Below are 22981 nucleotides of genomic sequence, written 5' to 3'. Positions count from 1 at the left end.
AAGTAAATGGGAGTTCTGCCATTAAGTGCAATGAGAGCACGATCAGGCCCCATGTGCCCTTTAATTCTGTCTGCTACTTCGACAGGACATAATCCTGCTGCAAGGTGCTGAACAGCCTCAGCTCCCATCGACTACAACAAATGGAATAAATTCCTGAGCAGGCGTTTCCAGAAGATCCTACATGCATATAGTTTGCAGTGTTGTTGTAGCGTATTGGTCCTTTTATGGGACCAAGTTCCATTGGTGGAAGAGTCTTGTCAACCCACAGGCCTTGGTCCAATAAAAGATATTACCTCACCCACCTTCTCTCTCTCATGTGTAAGGCCCTACTTGAATTGCAGGATGATTGTCAAAAAATTGCAGCTGAGTTGTGGACAAGGCATGGAAAATTGTGGGAAACTAATAATGGACCTTATTATTTGTGGTAATAAAGTCCATTGTTACTTTTGTGTGATTTTCTGCTGATGGCAGGCCATGGCTGAGAGCAGGGGCTCCTGCAGTCAAAATTGTGGCGGAAGCCTAATATTGCAGAATCTGCCATTTCCGCAGCATCGCAAGTTAAGAAGGGCCTTACTTATATGCATAAAGTAAAAGTTATGCATGACCCAAGGAGGGGAACAGGCAGTAGGTCAAAGTATCCTTGAAAACCCAGGAGCTCTGGAGATTGTAAAACCAAGCTAGAAAGCAATAAGCATGAGACGAGAAATGGGACACTGTCACATTCTTCTTAAATAAATACATAAATCTAATTCCCCTAATAGAATTTCCCATTTGCTCTAGTGCACAATGTAGCCAGAACTCCGCACCTCTATTCAAGGTTTGTTTATCCTAAATTCTTATGTGAACTTACTGTATTTTAATGCCATCACAATCCCACTGAAAGAGAGAGACTGGCATTTTACTTAAATGGCTTTAATGCAGTTTGCTTAAAATCTTAGCAGCACTCAACTGTAATAGTCATTTTGTTGTCAAACAAAACAAAAAAATCAGAGGAAAATTAGCTGAGCCTTCTTTTATTGTTTACAGAAGCGAATTGTTGTTACTGAACATAGAATAGGCAAACACAACATGTTTTTCTAATCTCTGATGAGAACAATCTTCCCTCCAATGAGAGGAAACTATAGCTGGATAGTTATGACTGGAATATAAAACAGTTTTTTTCAAGTGCTCTTAACTTTCAGGACATTGAAAAGAATTTGTGGAAATTACAAGAGAATAGCTACCGTATGTTCTGAACTAGTGCATATTATAAAATGTATTTTTAAAGGGCAAGACATTTCATGTATCCACAGTGTTGCTTGTGGTTTCAGGTAATACGCTCCTTTTAGTTTCACTCTAGCTTGACATGTGACCTTGTTGAAAAGAGACCCTTCACCGTTGGCCTTTAGGATCTCCCCCGAACCTTTCCCACATCAAATGGTGGTTTCTGCTGTGAAAATACAAGCCTTCTGACCTTTTATTACCCAGAGCAGTTTGACTTTGCAGGGAATCCACACAATAGGCTCCTGTGGTCACTTCTGCATGTCTAGAATTTACTAATAACATTGTTGAAAGTGTAGATTCATATGCAGAGTTGCTGCAAACTTTATTGACCTCATTAATGTGCCCACTGCAAACAAATAGTAGAAGACAGCTTGCATCGAAAACCCCCACAGGCACTAGCACTTATCTGCTGTGGTGAGATCGCATGATGAGCATCTTTTTGTGGCATTATAAAACCTAGAAAGACATTAGCAATTCTGTTAAAAGGACTGTAGAACATGAAATTTAGGTATTGAATTGTACAATGTATTGAGGGGTGAGGAGCAGGGAAGCCTGATAAATTTTCACCACCATCTCCTACTTCAGGGGCTACTTAAGGGACCAAATAATTTTATATTGTATCATAATAATTTATGCCTAACCTTCCCCACCCACCTCTTACCCACCAGAGGATGGTGCATTTGTCTCAGAGAAGAAAATATTGTAGGTATTGTAGAATAGTTATGTCTATTGGTGTAGTAACTTATGTGTTTTGATGTTGACATATTGCAGTGATACTTTATAAATAGATATTTACTGTCTCTTCATCTGTGATGGAGCTACATGCTGATTTTACTATATTTATGTTCACACCAAACTTAACACTCTGAAACATAGTCCTTCTGCCTGCTGAAAGATTATACAATCCTATTTCTCAATATTTTCAGAACCAGCTGTAAATAGAAACTTGTGGTCAGATATTCAAAGGTATTTAGGTACCTAAAGAGGCACATAAGCACTTAGTGGGATTTTCAAAAACATCTAAGTAAGTTAGGCTCCTAAGTCTGATTGATTTCAGTGTGAGGTGCCTAACCTGCTTAGGTGCTTTTGAAAATCCTACTAGATGCTTAAATACCTTTGAAAATCTGGACCTTGCGCAAGTCACTTGACCGCCTTTCAGCCCAGCTATAGAATAGCATGAAGACCAGGACTTCACTGAAAACCAGATTTTCAAAGAGAGATGACTTTTCCCAGATAAACTACAACACGGGCGTAAAAGAATGCTCAGAGAGGGATACTTTAACAGTAGCTACTGGAATCAAGGGATACTGAACCATGACACGTAAGAGAGGTATTAATCCTTTGTAATCCGGACCCGTCTGGTAACTGGGTCCAGGAAATAAAGACCAGCATCTTTTGTGTGTAACATATTTATTACAGATAATATAAAAGGCTCTAAGACCTGAAATTAACATGTTTATAAAGATGTTTGTTGCATAATACCAATGTCATGATCCAAATAGGATATTAGGAAAGGAATGGGTCTTGTGGTTAAAGCATAGGACTGGGAAACCTGGATATTTTAGTTTTATTCTTGACATTACTCCAAGCTTCCTTTGGGCAGGTTACTTAACTTCTCTCGGTCTCTGTTTCCTCATCTGTAAATAGGATAGTAGATCATCCTGGGTTTCACCAGCCTAGACTGAGACTGGCAGAAGTCATTCATCTCGTAGATTTTTGACCCTGCAGGGTATAGCATGAGCCAGGATCCCTACTGACCATTATGCTTTCCTGTATATAAATGCCATCCTCCAAATGCTCCACCCAATTCCTTCATGACTGTGGTCAACAGAGGAACTCCCAGTCTTCCATGATTTCAGCACTGCATCAGCCTGTCTCCACAGTCACTTTCTGTCATTTTTGACCTTGTCCACCCGATTCTCAGATGGTTTTTGAGTTGATGCAAAGACTCTTCCCGCCCCCACCCCCCATGCTCCCTGCCTCCTGTTTTTTTAAGTGCTGTGGTGCTTGGGCATGTCAATTTGAAACTATGGCTCTGTGTTTCAGTGCAAAGCCTGGCACACTGCAGCCCTTCCTTGGCACTGTGGCACTCAACTCCAGAGCTTTGGAGTTTTTTAACCTCAGTGCTTTGATGCGTAGCCTTGGACACTGCTGCTTTGGCACTCCGTCTTTGGGATCCTTGAATAGAAGGATCCACGTAAGAGCAAAGCAGGGTAGTTGTTTTTCTGAAAGTCACGCCACCCAAAGTATTTCATTTGCAGCACTTGCTCTTAGACTGAGAATAAATACAGCCTTGGGCATACGCAAGGGAGCTTGCACCATCAGTGACTGAAGCTGTTTTCTCACTATGTACAAGTTGAAAAAACTTGGAGCTAAATTTTCAAACATAGGTGCCTAAGGGCTTGTCTAAACCATGTGTCAAAGGGCACCAGAAGGGTGTGATTTGTAAAGCTTGCTAACATGCTAACTGTCCCATCCTGGTGCGCTCTAAAAGGTACCCAGTTTGCATTATGTATCTTTTTAGCTCACACAAGCAGGGTCTACATGGGGCAGTTATAGCACAGTGCATTAGAGTATTTTACAAATCACACCCCTGTAGTGCAGGGGCGGGCAAACTTTTTGGCTGAGGGCCGCATCAGGTTTCGTAAATTGTACGGGGGGCGGTTAGGGGAGGAGGTTGTGGCCTGGCTTCACCTCGTATCTGCCCCCCCGGGACTCCTGCCCCATCCAGCCCCCCCGTTCCCTGATGGCCCCTCTGGGACCCCTGCCCCATCCACATACCCCCACTCCCTGTCCCTGACTGCCCCCGGACCACCGCCACCCCATCCAACCCCTCCTCTCATTCCGGACGGCCCCCTAGGGACCCCTGCCCCATCCCACCACCCCTTCTCCCTGTCCCCTGACTGCCCCCGGAACCCCTGCCCCTGACTGCCCCCTGCCGCCCTGTCCAACCCCCCCGCCCCTCCTTCTTGACGGCCCCCCCAGGACCCCATGCATTCAAGTGAGTAATAGAGAATCTCTACTGGTTATTTGAACATGAAAATGTTAGGTGGATAAACACATCGTTGCTTTTGCAAGCACCTGCTTCCCTATGCAGAAGTATTGTTATTGCACGCATCTCCAGGTGGGGCTGTTACACATAGTCTTCTAAATTCTTGCAACCAAATTTGTCTCTTGGAAAGAAATGCTGCTGCTGTTGTTGTTTGGGTTATGCAGAGGCAGTGTTAGGAGAACTCGTTCTCTTCCGTGGTCTCTGATTAGAGTTAATTCTTGAGGCAGAGTTGCTCCTGGAAACTCAGCACTGGTGTTGGGCTGAGATTCCTGAAAGAAGGTGTTGTCCTGCTTGCTGTTTGAGCGCCTCATTTCAGGCCTGGTGCATAGGTGTAAATAAAGCAAGTTACACGGAGTATAGCCAGACTCTGCATCACTGATCTTTCCTCCACTGGGAAGCCAACCCAGCCATCAGCTGCCACTTGACAGAGGGATGACACTTATGTTAGAATGGGATACTGGAGTCAGAAAAAGGGAAAGCAATATACATTTACATGTGCCAAATGGATAATTGAATGACCAGACATGTAACCCTTTGTCTGTATTTGTTCGCTACTACCTGTATTTTCTTGGGTGCAGCTTACATGCCTTTGTTTGAAAAGGCACCCTTTGGATTTTCAGTTTGCTTGTGGACACATAGGAAGGAATACACAGTTGACACACTACCAGCAATGGTACCATAACAAAAGAACCATAAATAGGGAAGAGACCGGTACTGATGAATAAAGATGGAGAGCCATATGCTGCCCTTGTTTTTTTCACACAAGAGCAAGGACACTATCAGTTCGTATTCATGGATTTTCTTTTTCATTCTTATATCTGGGGGAGGAGAAGTTCTTATGCCTCCCATCCTCAAAAAGGGAAGGAGTTTAGCCCCTAGAGATCCCCCCCCCCCAGGATTCAGTAGAGGACAGAGCCACTGTGCAGAGCCTCTTTGTCTTCATACTGCTTCCTGACCACATCACCACCCTGAGCCTCCCATTCCATAGGAGCTGTTGTTCAGGAGTTGAGCTCTCCCAGGCTCCTGTGCTGGCAGGTAACCTGATCTTCTTTTCCTCTGGAGATGCAGTTTCCATTCTGGGTTGGGTGAATTGAACTAGTAATAACTGGTGCTCCAGAGAGTTGCCATACCACCGGCCCTGCCCCTTTCCCATCTTTTCTAAGGCTATGGAGGCCACACACCACAGAACACAGTGAGGGGCCTCCTTGAAGGTGAAGTCCTTCATTCCAGGCTTCTCTGATCCCAGTCCACTGGATTCTGCTATCTGCTCAGAGAACCAAACAAGAACAAGAGCCTTAAAACACTGAGCTTTGCCCATGATCAAGAATAGTGAGTAAAAAACAAAGTTTTCTCAAAACAGATGATCCTATTTACATGTCGTTCCCCCCCACCACACACACACACACACACACACACACACAATAAGTTACAATAAGCTGCAATTTTAAAAAAAATTTTAAAGACTTGAATCACAGGATACTCAAGTGTTCGATACTGTCAAAATCCACAGAATTTACGAGTGAGTAGTGCTCCAAAAATGTCAAAGTTTCCTGTAATTTCAGTCCATCCAAGAGCTGTAACAACTAGAAAAGGGATGAAGTTGGCACCATACGAAGAGGTACTCTATGGTGACTCGTCCCTGAAAGCCTCAGACACTGCTTTATAATCTGTGAGTCAGCAGGAGCAAGTTTAAGAGAGAATTCTTCAGAGGAGATTGTTAGGGCTGATATCTCCTGGTAGGCTCTGTCATGCTGGTAAAGACACTGGAAGTGGAGAGGGAAGATTTAACTTACTGTCATGCTCTCATGAACCTGCATCAGCCGAAAGTAGGGAGGCTCTGCTTAATCGTTTGGTGTCATGCACAGGAACTAGGCTGAATAGACTTCCCCCTGGAGACCAGGCAAACAACTTAATTCATAAGAAAGCAGGCTGGATTTAAACTACTCTCTTGGAACTGATGTTTGGCTGTAGATGTAGTCTTCATTTTTTATTTTTAGGGGGGGTATTTGTTCCTTCTATATCTGACAGGCATGATTACATTCTTTCTTTCTTCATGCTGTAACAGTAAGTGGTGGTTTAGTTCATATTATGCCAACTTAAACTTTCTCTTCCTGTTAAAAATGAAATCCGGGAGCTTTTTATACTTCTCATTTTCATATTTAGTAGACAGTGAAAGTTTAAATCAACACTCTTAGCAAAACCTTGCCTACGGCAATTACCACAGTAGCATTTGAACTTTAGAAGAAAGAAAGAAAGAAAAGAAATAATGGAGATATCCCATCTCCTAGAACTGGAAGGGACCTTGAAAGGTCATCGAGTCCAGCCCCCTGCCTTCACTAGCAGGACCAAGTACTGATTTTGCCCCAGATTCCCAAGTGGCCCCCTCAAGGATTGAACTCACAACCCTGGGTTTAGCAGGCCAATGCTCAAACCACTGAGCTATCCCTCCCCCCTCCTTATAAACGATATAAGGAAGGAATAGAGTGTGAGAGAATAGCGGGGAAAGTGTTTCTGGAGAAATACGCGTCTTTGAGGAAAAAAGATAACTGAGTGGAGGCATTTATCTCTTGCTGCAACCTTACTCCTTCCTGCCTCAACCCCTTTGTGTGGTTGTGTTCCCCTTTCATTGTCATGTCAGAAATGAGACCCAGTCCTGCAATTGTTTCTCCCACGCAGAGCCCTTAGAATTCAATGGGACTCCATGTGGATGCAACAGTCAGCTTATCCGCTATCAGTTGTTCCCTTGGGACCTTAATTTATTGTAAGCCCTTTGAGACAGGAACAGTTGTCGTAATGTGAGGTATCTAGCACATTTCTGGGTGCTGTGAAATAAATAAATTAGAACATAAGAACAACCATATTGGGTCAGACCAAAGGTCCCTCTAGCCCAGTATCCTGTCTTCTGACAGTGGCCAATGCCAGGTGCCCCAGAGGGAATGAACAGAACAGTAATCATCAAGTGATCCATCCCCTGTCACCCATTCCCAGCTTCTGGCAAAATTATCTATCTTTCTGGGCATTTCTAAAGCAGCTCTCACCATCGTATGTAAAAGCCACACATAGCATTCAAGGACCATGCTCACAAGAGGACAACATTACATGACTATTCATTTCAAGTTATTGTCAGCTATCTGAGACCTTCACCTGAGTGGGGAAGTAGACTTGTCACTTCTTGAAATCAAAGGTATTTAGGTACTTAAGCCTTGCTTGGGGCATGATGAAGATCCTAGATGCTGAACAGCTGCCTTTGAAAATGTTGGGGGATAAAACTGACCCTTGGTTAACCATGTGTTTCAGTTAAATAGGGTTGTGATGTAATAGCTTACATGTCTGCACACTATTGTAATAGAAGAAGGGAGTAACAAGCTAAAATGAATTCCCTCCCTCGCCCCTCACTCCCATCTTTCCTCTGTTCATTTTGGTGTATTGATAGTGTTTAAATATCTGTCTCTAAAACATTGTCCTATTTTTTGTTTTGTTTTTGTTTTTTCATACAGTGGTAATAAAAAGACTGGCTTCCAAAAGTTCCAGATCAGAGGCTTTCTACTGACCATCTATCCTCTTCCTCCTCTTGTCTGATGCTTCCCCTTTCTGGTAATGCTTCCTCATCATCTTCACCTTCTTGCTTCGCTTGAGTCTATGCTTTCAACATAGGGACGTCTGTTTTGTGAGCGCCAGAAAATAATTGGAAGTCTTTTCGTGGGAAATGAGGTTGTGCAGACATCAGAAGCTTAGATGAAGAATTCAAAAGGTTCTTTCAATAGCTGATTAAGTTTCATTTCTTTTGGATTTGAAAAAAAGGGTAATTAAATAATACTTCAAAGGAGAGCTGCTCTCACCTGCATTATTAATAAAGAAGCAGTAACAAAAAGCTATCGGTTTAGTAATAATCCATAATTAATATGTGATAAATTATACATGCACCCCTAAATAGAGACTTGCATTACCCAATATCCAGCCAAGTCACATAACCTATGATTTCAACTAGTCAAATATATTGATGCCATTTGTTGACCCATAATGTTTAGAGAGAACATTGATGATGTACTCTAAGATGCCAGGATACTGTTTTAAAATGCTGTGAAAATGTATCTTCGTTATTTGCAGGTGAAAGGATGGGGACAGGAAGCTGAATTCATGTCTGAATGGGCTACACTTATTTACTAAACCATCTACACATGGCTAACTCACCTATGTCTAAGTAATGCTCCATCCATAAAGAGATGGTTATGCTGCACTATTTAACCCAAATCCGGTTAACCAAAGCTCCGTTGTTTCCTCAGGGTTTGGACAGATCCTGTGCATGCCTATTAAATAAATGACAGGCAGTACTTTAGTTTTTTCTGTTCTTCTTTTGCCAGGAATGTAGGCACCATACATGTAAATTAGCTGTCTTTTAATCTTAGCCATCACTCCTAAGGTATGCACTCACAAACTATAGACTTACTTTATTTTTCAGTTTAATGGATCAATGTCTGGTGTCCCTATAGGTCATCTGACTTTGCCAACATCCACGACTACCTCACCACCCCTATGTGTGTCTGCCTTTGGCAGTTATATGGCCCCCATTACTGTAGGAGCTGAGCTGAGATGTAGTCCAGCCAGAGACCTGGCCCATAGTGGAGAATGGAGGCATGCGACACCCCAAACTACAACTTCCATAAGGTTGTAGGGGCAGCTCAGGCAGACCAGATTCATGTTGAATTGGCCCAAAACAAAACGTTTTGATCTGATTTGATAAATTAATTTGAATCACTCCCATCTGAAACATATTATTTCATTTTAGTTTTCCTGCTGGACAGTTGAAAAGTTTTAAAAAATTAGAATCTTCCCAAAGAAAACTTGGATTTTGCAGAAACTGCATTTTCCATTTAAAAAAATTGGAAGGGAAAATTCCTAACTAGCTCTCGATAGATGTCCACTCATTATTAACATTATGGTAAAAGACATTAGTTTTAAATGTCAGCATAGGCTAACTAAAGGACCCTTCACTTCTAAATAAGCATGAAAATTAGGTGGTATTCTCTGGCATTATCCATTACTCCAGACTACGATGAAATTTAGCTCTTTTAAGTTTTCAGGTGTAAAGTTAATAGAGAAAGGAAACTTTTCCTTTTGTTTTTTTACACTTGTATTTTTTTCACAGTTATGCAGCCAAATACAATTAAACACAAAATGCAACTAAGTTCTGTGTGACAGGTTAAAAGCTGCTCTTAACTGAGTGAATGTGTAAGAGCTGAGTCAGCTGAGGTCCCCTGCTGTGCTTTCCTTTTGTTATTTGTAAAAAGACTGGTAAGCACTAAAAAGTCTGTTTCTGTTAAATATGAGTAAGATTCCACACTGTACATTTTGCTTACTAAAGTGGACTGAAGACATATTGTTGTCTGCTTCGTGTATTGCGTCTGGTAAATAAGTGGTTGCTGTGGCAACTGCCTCGAAAGGTGGTGGGTCATTGGTACCACATAAATTCTTTAAACAAAACTAGATCGTAGCAAATTCCAGAGTTTGTCTTCAAGGAAGGATAAAAGAGGAGGAAAGGCTTCAAACGGCTTTTTCCTTTTGTAAACTTGCTGCTCTACAGGAGGGGAAAAAGCCCTACTAAAAATGAGCTATATTGTTCAAAATAAAAATGTGACTCAAGGCAGTGCATTGAGAAGGGCTCTGTGTGTCTTAGTGGAACAGTTGTATGAATGCGAAAGAGAAAGTTCTTTGCCTTCAAATAATTATGGGTCTGTTGTGTTAGGCTTAGTTCTACAAGAGGCAGATGATTTGCACAAGTGGTTACTTTAAACCAAAGACTGTACACAGTCTCTTTGAAAAGACTGAAAGAGGACACAGTACTCTCACTGCCTGCCTCTGTTTGCAGAGTTCTCATCTCCCTCTCGTCCACTCTGACAATTTGCTTCCTTCGCCTCACTGAAAGGTGTTACCTATTGTTGGATTAGAAGTATGTGGTTGTTTAGCACTTTTACTCTTGCTGTGATACTTCTTTGCTTCCTAAGCCATTGTGTACCTTGCTGTATTGCTCTTGTAGGAGTCAACATCATTCCTCCCTGTGGCTAGTGTCTTTATTTCAATGGCAAGCCCACACCTATCACCTGTGCTTTACGCACAGTTGCCACCTTTTAAAAACCAGTATTTTCAGCAGTTAACCCATCCTGTTAGTGTTTGAGATACCTCCTTACACCTTGTGCTTAGAATGGGAGATAAGCATGGTAACTGGGTGGTATCTGTTGGTAATTGTTTACTTAACTGTGACCATTGTGTTCCTGTTCCTTGTGTGTTTTACTTCACCATTATGGGTCCTTGCCGTTCCAAATTCTATGTACTTTGATGCTGAGCTGACTTTTCTAACTTCTCAGTTATTGTAAGCATATGGGTCACCATTCCTTCCTACTTCCCTGCACATTGGTGGGTAGAATCAAGGCTCTGCCCATTCCACACCCACTTACAGGTGTGTGGGTGGGAGAGCAAATTCCACTCTGAGGGATAAAGTCCTGGACACCTGGAGCCTGTTTCCCTTGCACGCAGACTCGCTATGCAGACAGGGCTCTGTGGGTTTGGCTCACGATGCTTCACTGATCTCTAAGGCCTAGGGGTTGAGGTGGAGGGGAAAATACAGCATTCCCTCATTACCACACGCACGGCCTGTCACCCAGGTGACCAGGGGGATGCTTTCTTTCTCGGCCCATTATCCTTGCTGTTCTGGAGGAAGCGGCTCCCCTCTCTCATTTTCTCTCCAGTCTCTTTCATTTCATCCTTGCCTCTGCCTTCTTGCTGCTGGGTGGGAAAGAGGATTTCTCTCTTCTCTTAACTGCTGGATGAGGAAAAGGAGACTCTCCTCTCATGGCTGATGGAGAGGAAGAAAATTGTTGCCTCCCTTATCTGTCTCGTAGTTGGTAGGAGGAAAGGGGTCTCCATTCATCTTATTCCTGTAGCCCCAGAGCACTCCGTTCTTTCTCTTCCCCAATGGGGGTTTGGCATGTGTTTCTGATTGGCTTCTTATTGCCTTTCCCCCAGGAGTGGGAGGCAGCGGGAGCTGCACTGATGGATCCATTTGCTCAGCATTGTAGAGTGGGATTGCTTCTCAAGTTGGTCTGTCACTTGTTCTCCCTAGGTCATGCTAAGGGCTATGCCTAAAATCAGGCTCCGGCAGAACTGGCAATGCGGGAATGATATGAGCAGATCTGTCATGCTGTCAGGAAGTGGCTTCAGTTAGGGAAGAATTATTCTTGCTCACTCTGACTTCTTCTAAAACAACCTGGGCGTGCTGTGTGTTTAGTGCCTTTTTCTAAAACACAAAATGACTGTATCTGAAATTCACAACAAACCCACCTCCACACACTCCACTCCAAAGGGGAAAACCATAATGTCGACTATTCTAATGAGCTTTCTGTTTCAAAGAAATCCATATGGTCATTTTCTACTGCTTAAATCAGGAAAGAGGATTATCTGTATCTCTAAAATTGTTCCCTAAAAGCTCATTAGTCATAGATACAGTAATTGAATAACTGGTAAGAAAAGGTATTGTCTAATAGAGTCCATTCTAAAGATCAGGGCTACTAACCACTTAATAATTACATGTTACAATACTTGACCATTCAGACTGAACAAACAAATCTGCTGTGGGAGTGAGTGGTGAAAGATTTTCCATCAGAATAATTTCATCCGACACTGGATGTACAAAATGAGCTAGCTGTGCACATTAAGGAGGTGCAGCTGATTCTGAAGCAAAAGCTCTGGTTGTAGCTGCATGAACTTCCTTGAACCTCCTCCTAGCTGCAAGATCGCTCTAGTCTTGCTCTCCTATGTCTTCACTTTTTTCACTGTTCTGAAATAGAAACCTCTTGCTTCTAACCTTATTAAAAGAAGTGAACATGTGATATACTTGGAAAGTCGAGCATGATTTTTCTGAGCCTATAAGCAATAAAACATCGGCACTTGTCCTCTAGGAATTGGAGGAGACCAGCAATTCATTTCACATAAGCCACCAAGAGGCGGAAATGGTCACTTTTGGTTACTAGTATCATGAGTTGAATGAGCTAGTTGGAAAGCTTTGAGTAATCCATACGTGTGGATTTTAAATTCTCAGTATGATCTGCAGACTAACTCAAGCATGAAACTTTGAAGGGGAGAGCATGGGGACCTATGTCGCTGAGTGTTTCACAGCCTGGCTGATGATTTAACACCCAGAAGCTATGTGTTTGGGGGCAGGGTAAGCCTGTTTAATCTCAAAATACATTACACATTTGATTTGTAGGTGATTTCTGATAAGGCAATTGGATACCATGTCAAAAAAAAAAAAAAAAGAAAGAAAGGCAGCAGCAAGGCCAGATGTCTTTCATGACTGCAACATACTAAGATTTGAAGGCCCACCACAAAGTGAATATGAGTCAACAATGTGATGCAATTGTGAAAAACACTAATTGCACTGGGGTGTATTAACAGGCTCTTGTATGTATGACGCAGGAGATAATTGTCCCACTCTACTTGGCAATGGTGAGGCCACAGCTAGAGTATTGTGCCCAGTTCTGGACACCGCACTTTAGGAAAGATGTGGACAAATTTGAGAGAGTCTGGAGAAGTGCAACAAGAATGATAAAATGGTTAGAAAACCTGACTTCTGAGGAAAAATTTAAAAAAAAGCAGGCATGTTTAGTCTTGAGGCATGCATTACTCTCATGAAAACCCACTGAGAAAATAGAACTATCTTTTATTTTAAACAGAAATTGTGCCAATTGTGCTCAGAAGATTTGTTGAACTAAGCAAGTTTTAAAGATAAGCCCTGTTGAATGAATTTGGAGTTTCTGAGGTAGAGCCAAGGCATTGGCAAGGAAGTGTGTGGAAGCTCCCACTGTGACTTTGTGTGCCTCATCCATCTAACCTGTGGATGAATAAAGAGGTGTGGATTCCAGGAGCTGTCAGTCCTGTCTTACTGCTTTGTATCTAGCTATACTCCAGCACCACCCCAGGGAAAGACCTTTTATATGGAGATGGGCCTGAATCAAACCCCCAATCCTGAAACACCTGAACTCCGAAGTGACTGGACCTGGATCCCATCTTCATAGCTTGGGCCTATCCCTATCTTTATCATAGTTCAGGAATTGGCGACCTTTGGCACGCAGCTCCCCAGGGTAAGCACCCTGGCAGGCCGGGCCGGTTTGTTTACCTGCTGCGTCTGCAGGTTCGGCCGATCGCGGCTCCCACTGGCCGCAGTTCGCCATTCCAGGCCAATGGGGGCGTTGGGAAGTGGTGACCAGCACATCCCTCGGCCCGCGCCGCTTCCCGCAGCCCCCATTGGCATGGGACGGCGAACTGCGCCCAGTGGGAGCCGCGATCGGCCAAACCTGTGGACGCGGCAGGTAAACAAACTGGCCCGGCCTGCCGATAAACAAACCGGCCCGGCCTGCCAGGGTGCTTACCCTGGTGAGCCGCGTGCCAAAGGTTGCCGATCCCTGTCATAGTTGATTAGTTGTTAAAATAATCTTTCCTTTTGGGAAAAAAAATAGTTAAAAGCTCAGATTCCCTCCAGTGTGGTGGCACAGAACGTGGCAGAAAGGCCCTTTTGCAGAATTCAAGACAGATTGGGGAGGGTAGTTTTTGGTGGTTCAATGTACCCTCTGCTGCAACTAGCCAACACAAACTCAGAAGTGGGTGGTCTTAGCCAGGGAGGAAATGAAAGAAGAGTGGCAGGATTTCACTGATTTATTGGTTCTCCTGAACAGCCTCTGCTGGCTACCACAGAGGTGCTAATGGACATTAAAAGCACCACTTGCCTGGTGGAAACCCTGAAGGAGAGTGGAGATGGAAACGCCTCTGGGCCAAGCTGATGCAGGATGTACAGTTTTCACTTATTTGCATCAGCACAAGTGAATCTATCCCAAAGTATCTAATTTCCAAAATACCTTTATTTCTGCAGATATGAAGTCAGTGGCTACAATGTAAAGTACGAGCCTGGTTGTCTGTTTACATACCTAGTAAAAAGATCACACCATGTTACATGGAATTTGTATAGGTTATAGTAAAAGCTGTTCTACATCGCTATACTGGGCATTGAATAGTTATCAGTTTTTAAACTCTTATGAGCAGCATGATACAGCACAGTTGTGTTTAATATACATACAGTGCAATTGGTATTTGGTAAGTAAATGGAGTTTTTAATGCACTTTTTTGATGGATAATACATTAAACAGCAGTGGGAAAAAGCGCTTTTTCAGGAAAATGCATGTTTGCTTTTCTGTTTATCAAACTGATGGGCGTTTGCTTTTACTTGTGTCTGCTCAGGAAACCAAGTCCTGTCTCCTGGAGCTTCTGTTGGAAATGGCCTAACGCCAGAGGCTGCAAAAGACCTCGGTCTTGCTGAAGGGACTGCAATAGCAGCATCTCTCATTGACGCACATGCTGGAGGACTAGGTATTCTTACATATTTACTGTTCTCGGAAACAGGGATATTATTGAAATTAAATGTTTATGTGAAATACCCTTTTCCCAGAGCCCCATTTTCTACAAACACTGGTAACTAAGCAGCACATTGCCCTTCTGCTGAAAGACCAATTCTTATCAAGTAGCACACTTAAAAAAAATCTTTATAAATTATTTACAAAAAAGAGCGTGTGTAAACATCACTAAAATCAATTTGAAATTTTCAAAAGTGTCCACCAATTTTTGTTGCCTCCATTTTCAGGTTCTCAGTTTGAGACACAAAGGACCTAGTTCCCAGGGGCTGAGAGTCTGGCGCTCCCACCGAGCTTCCCATTTCTCAACACATTAGGAAAACCCCACCCCAAGTATAAAATAAAGCGCTCAGCCAAAAATCGTGGGCCTGATGCAGGAATCCCTCAGGGAAGTTCTCTGGCCTGTGTTATGTAGAGTTCAGACTAAATGGCCATAAGGGTTCCTTCTGGCCTTAAAATCTATGAAACTTCATTGAAATTTTTCAAAACATTTCACTCATATTTCCCTAATTTAACAAAAATATTTAAGCTCAAAAGTTGTAAAATTTCAGAGGAAAAACATTTAACTGCAAATTTTTCACTCAGCTCTATGATAGTATTACTGCATCCGAAGAAGTGAGGTTTTTACTCACGAAAGCTTATGCCCAAATAAATCTGTTAGTCTTTAAGGTGCCACCAGACTCCTTGTTGTTTTTGTAGATACAGACTAACACAGCTACCCCCTGATACTTACTATATAGTATTCACTCAGCTCTATGATAGTATTATAATGTCCATTTCATAGACCTGAGGTAAAGAGACTTAAATCATTTGTTCAATGTCATATGGATCCAGATTGTTCCCTGCAGCAAAATGGCCCTCTCTGACTAGCTTGCTTCTGCTACCTGTACCATTGTAGTGAGGGGGTAGCAGGAGCAGGCTTCACAGAGCTGTTACATCCACCACATTCCACTACGGGTGAATGGGAAGGAATGGGGAAGAGACCATACAAAGTCAGACCAAAGGTCCATCTAGCCCAATATCCTGTCTTCCGAGGATGGCCAATGCCAGGTGCCCCAGACGGAATGAACAGAACAGGTGATCATCAAGTGATCCATCCCCTGTGGCCCATTCCCAGCTTCTAGCAAACAAAGGGCTATCTCCATCATCTGTAAATGCTGAGAAATTGAGACTAGAATTATTGTGAGTATGGTTCATACTGTACCACCTCTGACTACCATACAGGGATGAGGCCCCTTTGTGCTATGTCCTGTACAGACAAATAACAAAGCAGACAGCGTCTGCCCCAGCCAATTGACAGTTTAGGTGTCAATAGGACACAAGAGACAGATGAAAGGAGGGGTGGGGGGCGGGGATAACTTGTGAGGATTAGGTGTTAATGAGATTAACAGAGTTTAGGATAAAAACAGTAGTCTAAAAAACAAAGGAAACTGGTCTGTTTATAGGTATCCTGTATAAAGCATAAATAAGGAAGATGATAGAACAAGCTGTTTTGGTGCTAAAATAGTTAAAAGGTTCAAGGTTTTACCAGTACATTTAAAGAAGCCTTTTACTTTGAGACTCCATGGAGCTGTTGGATGTGCATTCTCATACTTCATTGACTGAGGCCTTGGCTACACTTCTGGCTGTACAGCGCTGTGAGGTAAACCTGTCTTCATACAGCTGAGCAGGGAAAAGCGCTGCCGTCTGTCCACACTGACTGCTGCCAGCGCAGTGGTGTGGCCACACTTGCAACATTTGCAGCTGTGTTGGGAGCGGTGCATTATGGGCAGCTATCCCAGCATTCATGTGGCTGCAACGTGCTTTTCAAAACGGGGGAGAGCGGGTGGGGTGGATTGTGACAGGGAGTGTGGGGGGAGAGACAGTGTTTTTTGGAGCATGTCTGCTCTCTATTTTGCAGGTTCCGAACTCCCGGCCCCCTACTCATTCATTTACTCACTCAAATCAAGCTGCAAACTGTTTGCTTTTCTCTGTGGTACAAGCTTTGAAACCTGCACTTCCGCATTCCTGCAGCCAGTCACAACAGTGGAGAGGATTGGCCACTTGACAAGGTGATTAGTACAGCGCTGCAAGCGTTTACACTCACACCCATGAGTCGTAGCCACTCCGCTGCAGCTGTTATTCCTCTCGGAGATGTGGAGTACCTGCAGCAGTGTACCCAGGGAGATACAGCGCTGTAAGTGCCCTGCCAGTGTGGACAGGGAGTGAGTTACAGCACTGGGGGAGGCTTTACAGCGCTGTAACAAGCCAAGGCCTGAGTTTAGGTTGACTTAAAAATGGTTTAGCCCCATAACTCCCCTGTGTTTAAATAATGGAATGGAGACCTTTGTACATTTCCTTTCTACTAGCCCAATGTGGGACGTAGCACAAAAACTGCTTGTTATATTAGGATTATGGGTGTAATTCATTTAAAATAACAAGGAGTCCTTGTACTCCTCATTGTTTTTACTGATAGAGACTAACACGGCTACTCCTCCGAAACCTGTCATTTAAAATAGCAGACAAAAGGTTAGAATTAGAATGGGTTGAAAACTAGAATTTCCATCCTGTGGGAAATTCCAAGATTTCGATATCTGGTTTTGTCAAAAGTCAAGACAAAGAGTTTAAAATCGACTTTTTTGGAAAAACAAAAAATGTTCTGAAATATTTTGTTTTAATGTCATCAAAATTAATGTTTTGATCAGGTTGAAATATTGTTTCAATGCTAATTTTTATAGTATTTTTAGTTTATAATATGTTGAAACAAACCATTTTGACCTTATCAAAACAAATCTATAATTTCCTGTTGAAAATTTTGATGAAATCAAGATGTTCTTGCAAAAAAATTAAATTTCGCTGAATCAACATTTTTCCAGCAGACAGCTGTTCTGTCAGAAAAATTTTGACCAGTTCTAGTTGGAATAAAGTTAGCCAAAAAAGCACCAGCTTTCTCTAGTACTGTATTGTGATACTTTCTACAATTGCTTATTCTTCCACTGATTGGGGGTCACAGCTTTTTAACGTTTGATGGGCTAAAAGCATAGGCGCCAACTTTCTCTGGCGCTGGTGGGTGCCCGCGCCCCCTGCCCCAACTCCACCCTTTCCTGCCCCTGGCCCTGCCTCATTCCAACCCCATCCCCAAAGTCCCCGCCCTAATTCCGCCCTCTCCCTGCCCCTAGTGGATCCCTTCCCCAAATCCCCACCCCAGTCCCACCTCTTTCCCCAGTGCGCTGCGTTCCCCTGGAGGCAGAGGTAAGATGGAGTGGGGGGGGAGTGGGCGGGGCAGGGAACATCTGCCTCTCATACCTGCTTTTGATGGGATCAGGTACTTTTGTCTCCCCCCTACCCCCCTTAAAGTAAATCTAAATAGATCTAGTATTTTGTTTTCTTGTTCCACATAAGGTACAAGAGGGAATGAAAGAGGGCAACAGGGGAGGCGTCAAGAGAAACAAACAAAACATATAAATCCATGAATTACAAAAGAGCAGAGAATAAGATGGAGTTGGGAGGAAGCAAATGAACCAAATAAAATAAAACCAATAAGATTGGGAGGTGGCAAGTGCCTTATAAATAGCATAGATAGATAAGGGAAATTAAAATCAACCCAGGCCATTAAGATAGTAAATGAGCGCAAAGGATCTCCTCCTTCAGTGGATATGCTATATACTTTATTGACAAGTAAGGTGTGTGTTACCTACATTGCCAAATAACTGTTGGTGCAAATAGCATCCACAATTTGTACCCACAGAAGACGAAATCTAGCTATTAAAAGTCTGATGTGGTGTTAGTCATTCCTTATCCGACTTTCAGTTGAGCACTCCTGAACTTTGAGAGTATGTGAACTCTAGATTCAGTCTGAAGGCTTTTGGTTTTCACCAGTCTTTAGCTTTGAATTTGAAAACAAACTTAAAAACCCAGCCCAGATTTGCCAGAAGTCTTATAAACCTTTTGAGCAAATCTGGAATGATCGCTGTTTACACATCAGAGGTGTCTAAATCTCTTCAGTTTTGCATGGTTTTGATGTGAAACGCATCAGAAAGAAAAGGGGATAAGTTGGCACACTCCCTTGCGAAATGAGACCACCGAGCTTCACAAAGCTTCACTCTGCTCTTGCAAGGAAAGTGCAGGATGCTTAATTCTGAGCTTCTATCTTAGTGAAAGTATTGGTAGAAATTATTTTCAGACGTCTTTTAAAATGAAATGCATTTGAAATTTTGAAGCCCGCATACTTTTTTGTACTGATTTGGGGGAAGGCATATTTTATTTTGCTTTTGAAAGTTTTTCATTTCACCTTTAATGAACGTCATCTACATGCCATTTACTGTGTACTACCTACCTGTCCAACAATAGGTCAGAGTCATACCTCACGCAGACTTCAGTAGAACTACTCGAGGGATGAATTTGTCCACTATGCTTTAATTACCATTTTCCTTCCAGATGGTTTTATCACTAATAGTTTTTAGCCTTAGAGCTCCAGCATCAACTGGTTGTTCAAATACATTTGTGACCTTTGGAAGTAGGAAAAAGGAAGACAGCAACATCTGATAATAGGGCAAAAATTGTTCTCTAAGAACTGTATGGCACAGGATTTCAAGTTTCTGTGCTTCTCTACATGCATAGAGTTTATAGTGGGAGCTTCAAGCATGTAGGGAAAACAAAGATCTCTGTGTCTTGCTCCACCTTGTCATTCTGAAAGGACAGTTTTGCTCTTCAAACTTTGGATTTACCAGTGTTTACAAAAATGCCTCTGTGATGCAGAGCTTTCATACTTCCTGTGTCCAACTGCCAGTAAAGCAATTGGGTCTGATGGACTATGTCAAGGGAGGCATGAGCATGCACAATGCTTCCTTGATGTCCCAGTGGCTTAACTGCTGAGGAAAAACTGATCTATGCAGCCCGAAGAGCATTGTTCTTGGCCAACAGCTACAATTTGGTGCTTTTCCATAGAGTTGAACTGAGACCCATCTGTCTGGAGATACTGCCATCCCCTTTGTGAAGTGGGTGAGTGGTGGAGCTTAAAGAAGACCATCTCAGTGACTCCTACCTGTCAGGAGACTGGTCATAGGCAGTCATGCCTAGTAGTTGGAGTAGGCGTCAGGTCTAGTGGTCAAAGCAGAAGGTCAGAACCAAAGGCAGAGCCAAGAGTCAAAACAGAGTCAGATCCAGAAATTGGAGCCAAGAGTCAGAACCAGATTACCTGGAATATGGATAGGTAGGAGCAGGGCTGGTTCCAAGTAGGGGCAAGGTTGTAACAGGATTAGAACAATGCAGGGTGTGGGGCATGATCTAAACTGGAATAAGGCTGGGTACAGGGCAGGGTCAAGGCTGGAGCAGGGCTTGGAGTGAGGCAAGCACATGGAGGCAGAGAAACCACAGCTGCATGCATTGAGAAGCCACAAAGCCTCTGCAGCTGCTTAAGAGCAAGCGTCCTCTCTGCCTTATCCAATCACGTGGTTCTGCTATGGTCCAGCTACTCTCATTGGCTGCCTGGTGCCTGGGCAGGTGCAGCTGGAGGCCCTCATTCCTGACACTACCCTATAGAAACTGGTTTTCCTTTCTTGTTTTTACTAAAACAAAGCCACCTGCTCCTTTTCTCTATTTCCCTGCTTGAGCTACAGCAGCCCTCGGGGTGGACTAATTCCTGCAGTCCGTGGAGCCCCAGTGGGAGGTAGGTGCAGGGACCAGGATGAAAATAGGGATGATAGGTGTGGAAGAGGAGCTATTGTAAGCTCCCCCGTGGTTAGCTCCACACCTGTGAATTGGGTAACCATAGAAAGTTTCACCAACATGGCTGCTTTGGTACTAGTTACTTAATCTTGGATCCTTGTAACCCAGGAAAAACGTTCTTTCAAACTGTATTACATTAATGCGCACTAGAGAACTTTTAGTTCACACACAGGCCAGTTAGTATGCAACATGTCAGTGCCCTTTAGAAATCACACCCCTAGTGTGCATTGCTGCTCCGCGTAGACAAGCCCTCATAGGCTCTGATCAAGTGATCCCTCTTTGTTAAGCTAAAAAGATAGACTCAAGGAATTTAATCTCTATTAGGCATGTTTTCCAACCTTAATTATTCTTGTGGCTGTTCTCTGAACCCTCTCCAATTTAACAACATCCTTCTTGAACTGCGAATACCAGAACTGGACACAGTATTCCAGCAGCTCTTACATCAGTGCCAAATACAGAGGTAAAGTACCCTGTCTATTCCTACTTCAAGTTCCCCTATTTATGCATCCAAGGCTCTCATTAGTCCCTTTGGCCACATCACACTGGGAGCTCATGTTCAACTGATTATCCACCATGACTCCTGAAACCCTTTCAGAGTCACTGCTTCCCAGGATAGAGTCCCCCCATCTTGTAAGTATGGCCTATATTCTTTGTTCCTAGATGTGGACATTTACTTTTAGCTGTATTAAAACAGATCTTGTTTGCTTGTGTCCAGCTGGCCAAGTGACTTGTCCTTTTCATTATTTACCACTCCCCCAATTTTTTTGACATCTGCAAACTGTATCAATGATGATTGTATGTTTTCTTCCACATCATCGATAGAAATGTTAAAGTAGCATAGAGCCAAGAACCGATCCATGCGGGACCCCTCTAGAAACACACCCACTCAATGATGATTCTCTGTTTTCAGTTACATTTTGAGACCAATCAGGTAGCCAGTTTTTAATCCATTTAATTTGAATCCGTTATGATCAGCTTGGAGTTGGATAGTTGGGTGGGGAAATTTCCTGTTTCCTGAATTTCCTTTTTTGAGCTTTTCACATCCCACAAACATAAGGTATGGTTCCCTGGCCTTGGGTGATGGGGAGTCAAAATTGATCTTTTGTCCTGGCTGGGACACAGGACTGACACTTTCCCAGAATGATAGCGTCCAAACCTCTACAATACTCAATTTCCTGTTAATCATCATGCTGTAAACCAATATCAGTTGAAGGCATCATGTTGTGGAGGACTCTCCTGCCAAGCACTGCATCTGCAGGTCACACAGGATGTGTCTCAGAGGTGTTCATGGAGACTGGGTTTTCAGAGTTACTGATCAGCCAGAGCATTCGTGAGCATCAGCCAGAGCTGCAAGTGTTTATCACCTCTGAAAATTAAGCTTCTTTGACTTAGGGCCAGAAGGATGGTTAGACACCAGCTTAGGAGTTGGGAAATGCAAGTTCAGTTCCCTGCTCCACCATAAACTTCCTGTGCAATCATGGGCATATCATTTAACCTCTCTTCCTCTGTTCCCTATCTGTAAAATGGGGATATTAATAACTCACCGGGGTGTTGCAAGGATAAACACATTAAAGACTGTGAAGCCCTTTGGGAACTACTGAGAAGCACTATGTAAGAGTCCGATATTATTATTTACAAAAGTATGTAGGCACCTAAAGATGCAGATAGGCATGTAATGGGATGAGTACCTAAGAGAGTGCCTAGCTCCCATTGTCTTTCAAAGAGAGATAGGTGCCTAATCTGTACAGGCAATTTTGTATATTCCTGTAGGTTCCTAGCTGCCTCTTTAGTGTGTAAAACATCTTTGTAAATCTGGCCCTTAATACCTCAGTATGTATTTAGGTGTTTTGTTTTTTTTTAATTAGGCACCCTGGTTTCAGGATTCCAACCACCGTTAACTTCAAAGTTTGAAAGTCTCTCTCACACACGTACAATGTGTTTGTTTTAATGTGTGTTTCATTATTAATCCAGCAAAATTCTATTTTCAAAATCAGCCTATTTCGGTATTAAAGCATGGAGACATCCTTGGGGTGGGGAGGGGGGTTAATGCGGAGATGTCAGACCAAATGCTGGGAGCACTAGAAATCTTTTCTTCTTTCCTTGTTAAACTTGGCATGCTCTATGTCATTCAGTAAACAAATTCTGAAGGTAAATCCGATCCCAGCTGTCCCACTAGTGTCAGAAATGCTGGGAATTCTTGTAAATCAGAGAACTACAGTAGATTGAACCATAGAAGAGAATTTGTTTGTTATTACTTGTTTGTACTAGCATAGCATCTAGAAATCTAACAGAGATTGGGGCTCTATCATGCCAGGCGCTGTGAAGACCCATAGAGAGAATGTCTTCCAAAGAGCTTGCATTCTAACTACACAAAAAACACACAAAGTGTTGGTTGGGGAAACAAAGGCACAGAGAGGTTAAGCATCTTGTCCAAGATCACACAGCAAATCAGTGGCAGAGCTAGGAACAGAATCTAGGTGTCCTAAAACTAATCCTAGTCTGGTGC

The 22981-nt window shown here is 42.9% G+C and overlaps 1 protein-coding gene across 4 annotated transcripts in view; it reads left to right on the top strand.

Moving 5' to 3' along the window:
* FGGY (FGGY carbohydrate kinase domain containing) overlaps positions 1-22981 on the top strand; it is a 336672-nt gene that overhangs the window by 224629 nt on the left and 89062 nt on the right. For 3 of the 4 annotated variants that reach the window (XM_054038431.1, XM_054038430.1, XM_054038429.1), the window contains exon 7: positions 14600-14728. In XM_054038431.1, coding sequence (XP_053894406.1) covers positions 14600-14728 — 129 coding nt within the window. Of the gene's footprint in view, positions 1-7826; positions 7910-14599; positions 14729-22981 lie in introns of those variants that run through there. The other variant, XM_054038432.1, reaches the window with a different exon arrangement.

The sequence above is a fragment of the Malaclemys terrapin genome, chromosome 8, assembly GCF_027887155.1.
Source record: "Malaclemys terrapin pileata isolate rMalTer1 chromosome 8, rMalTer1.hap1, whole genome shotgun sequence".
NCBI lineage: Eukaryota > Metazoa > Chordata > Testudines > Emydidae > Malaclemys > Malaclemys terrapin.
The sequence above is the reverse complement of the archived record's forward strand: the minus strand, read 5'-3'. Positions and strand labels throughout refer to the sequence as shown.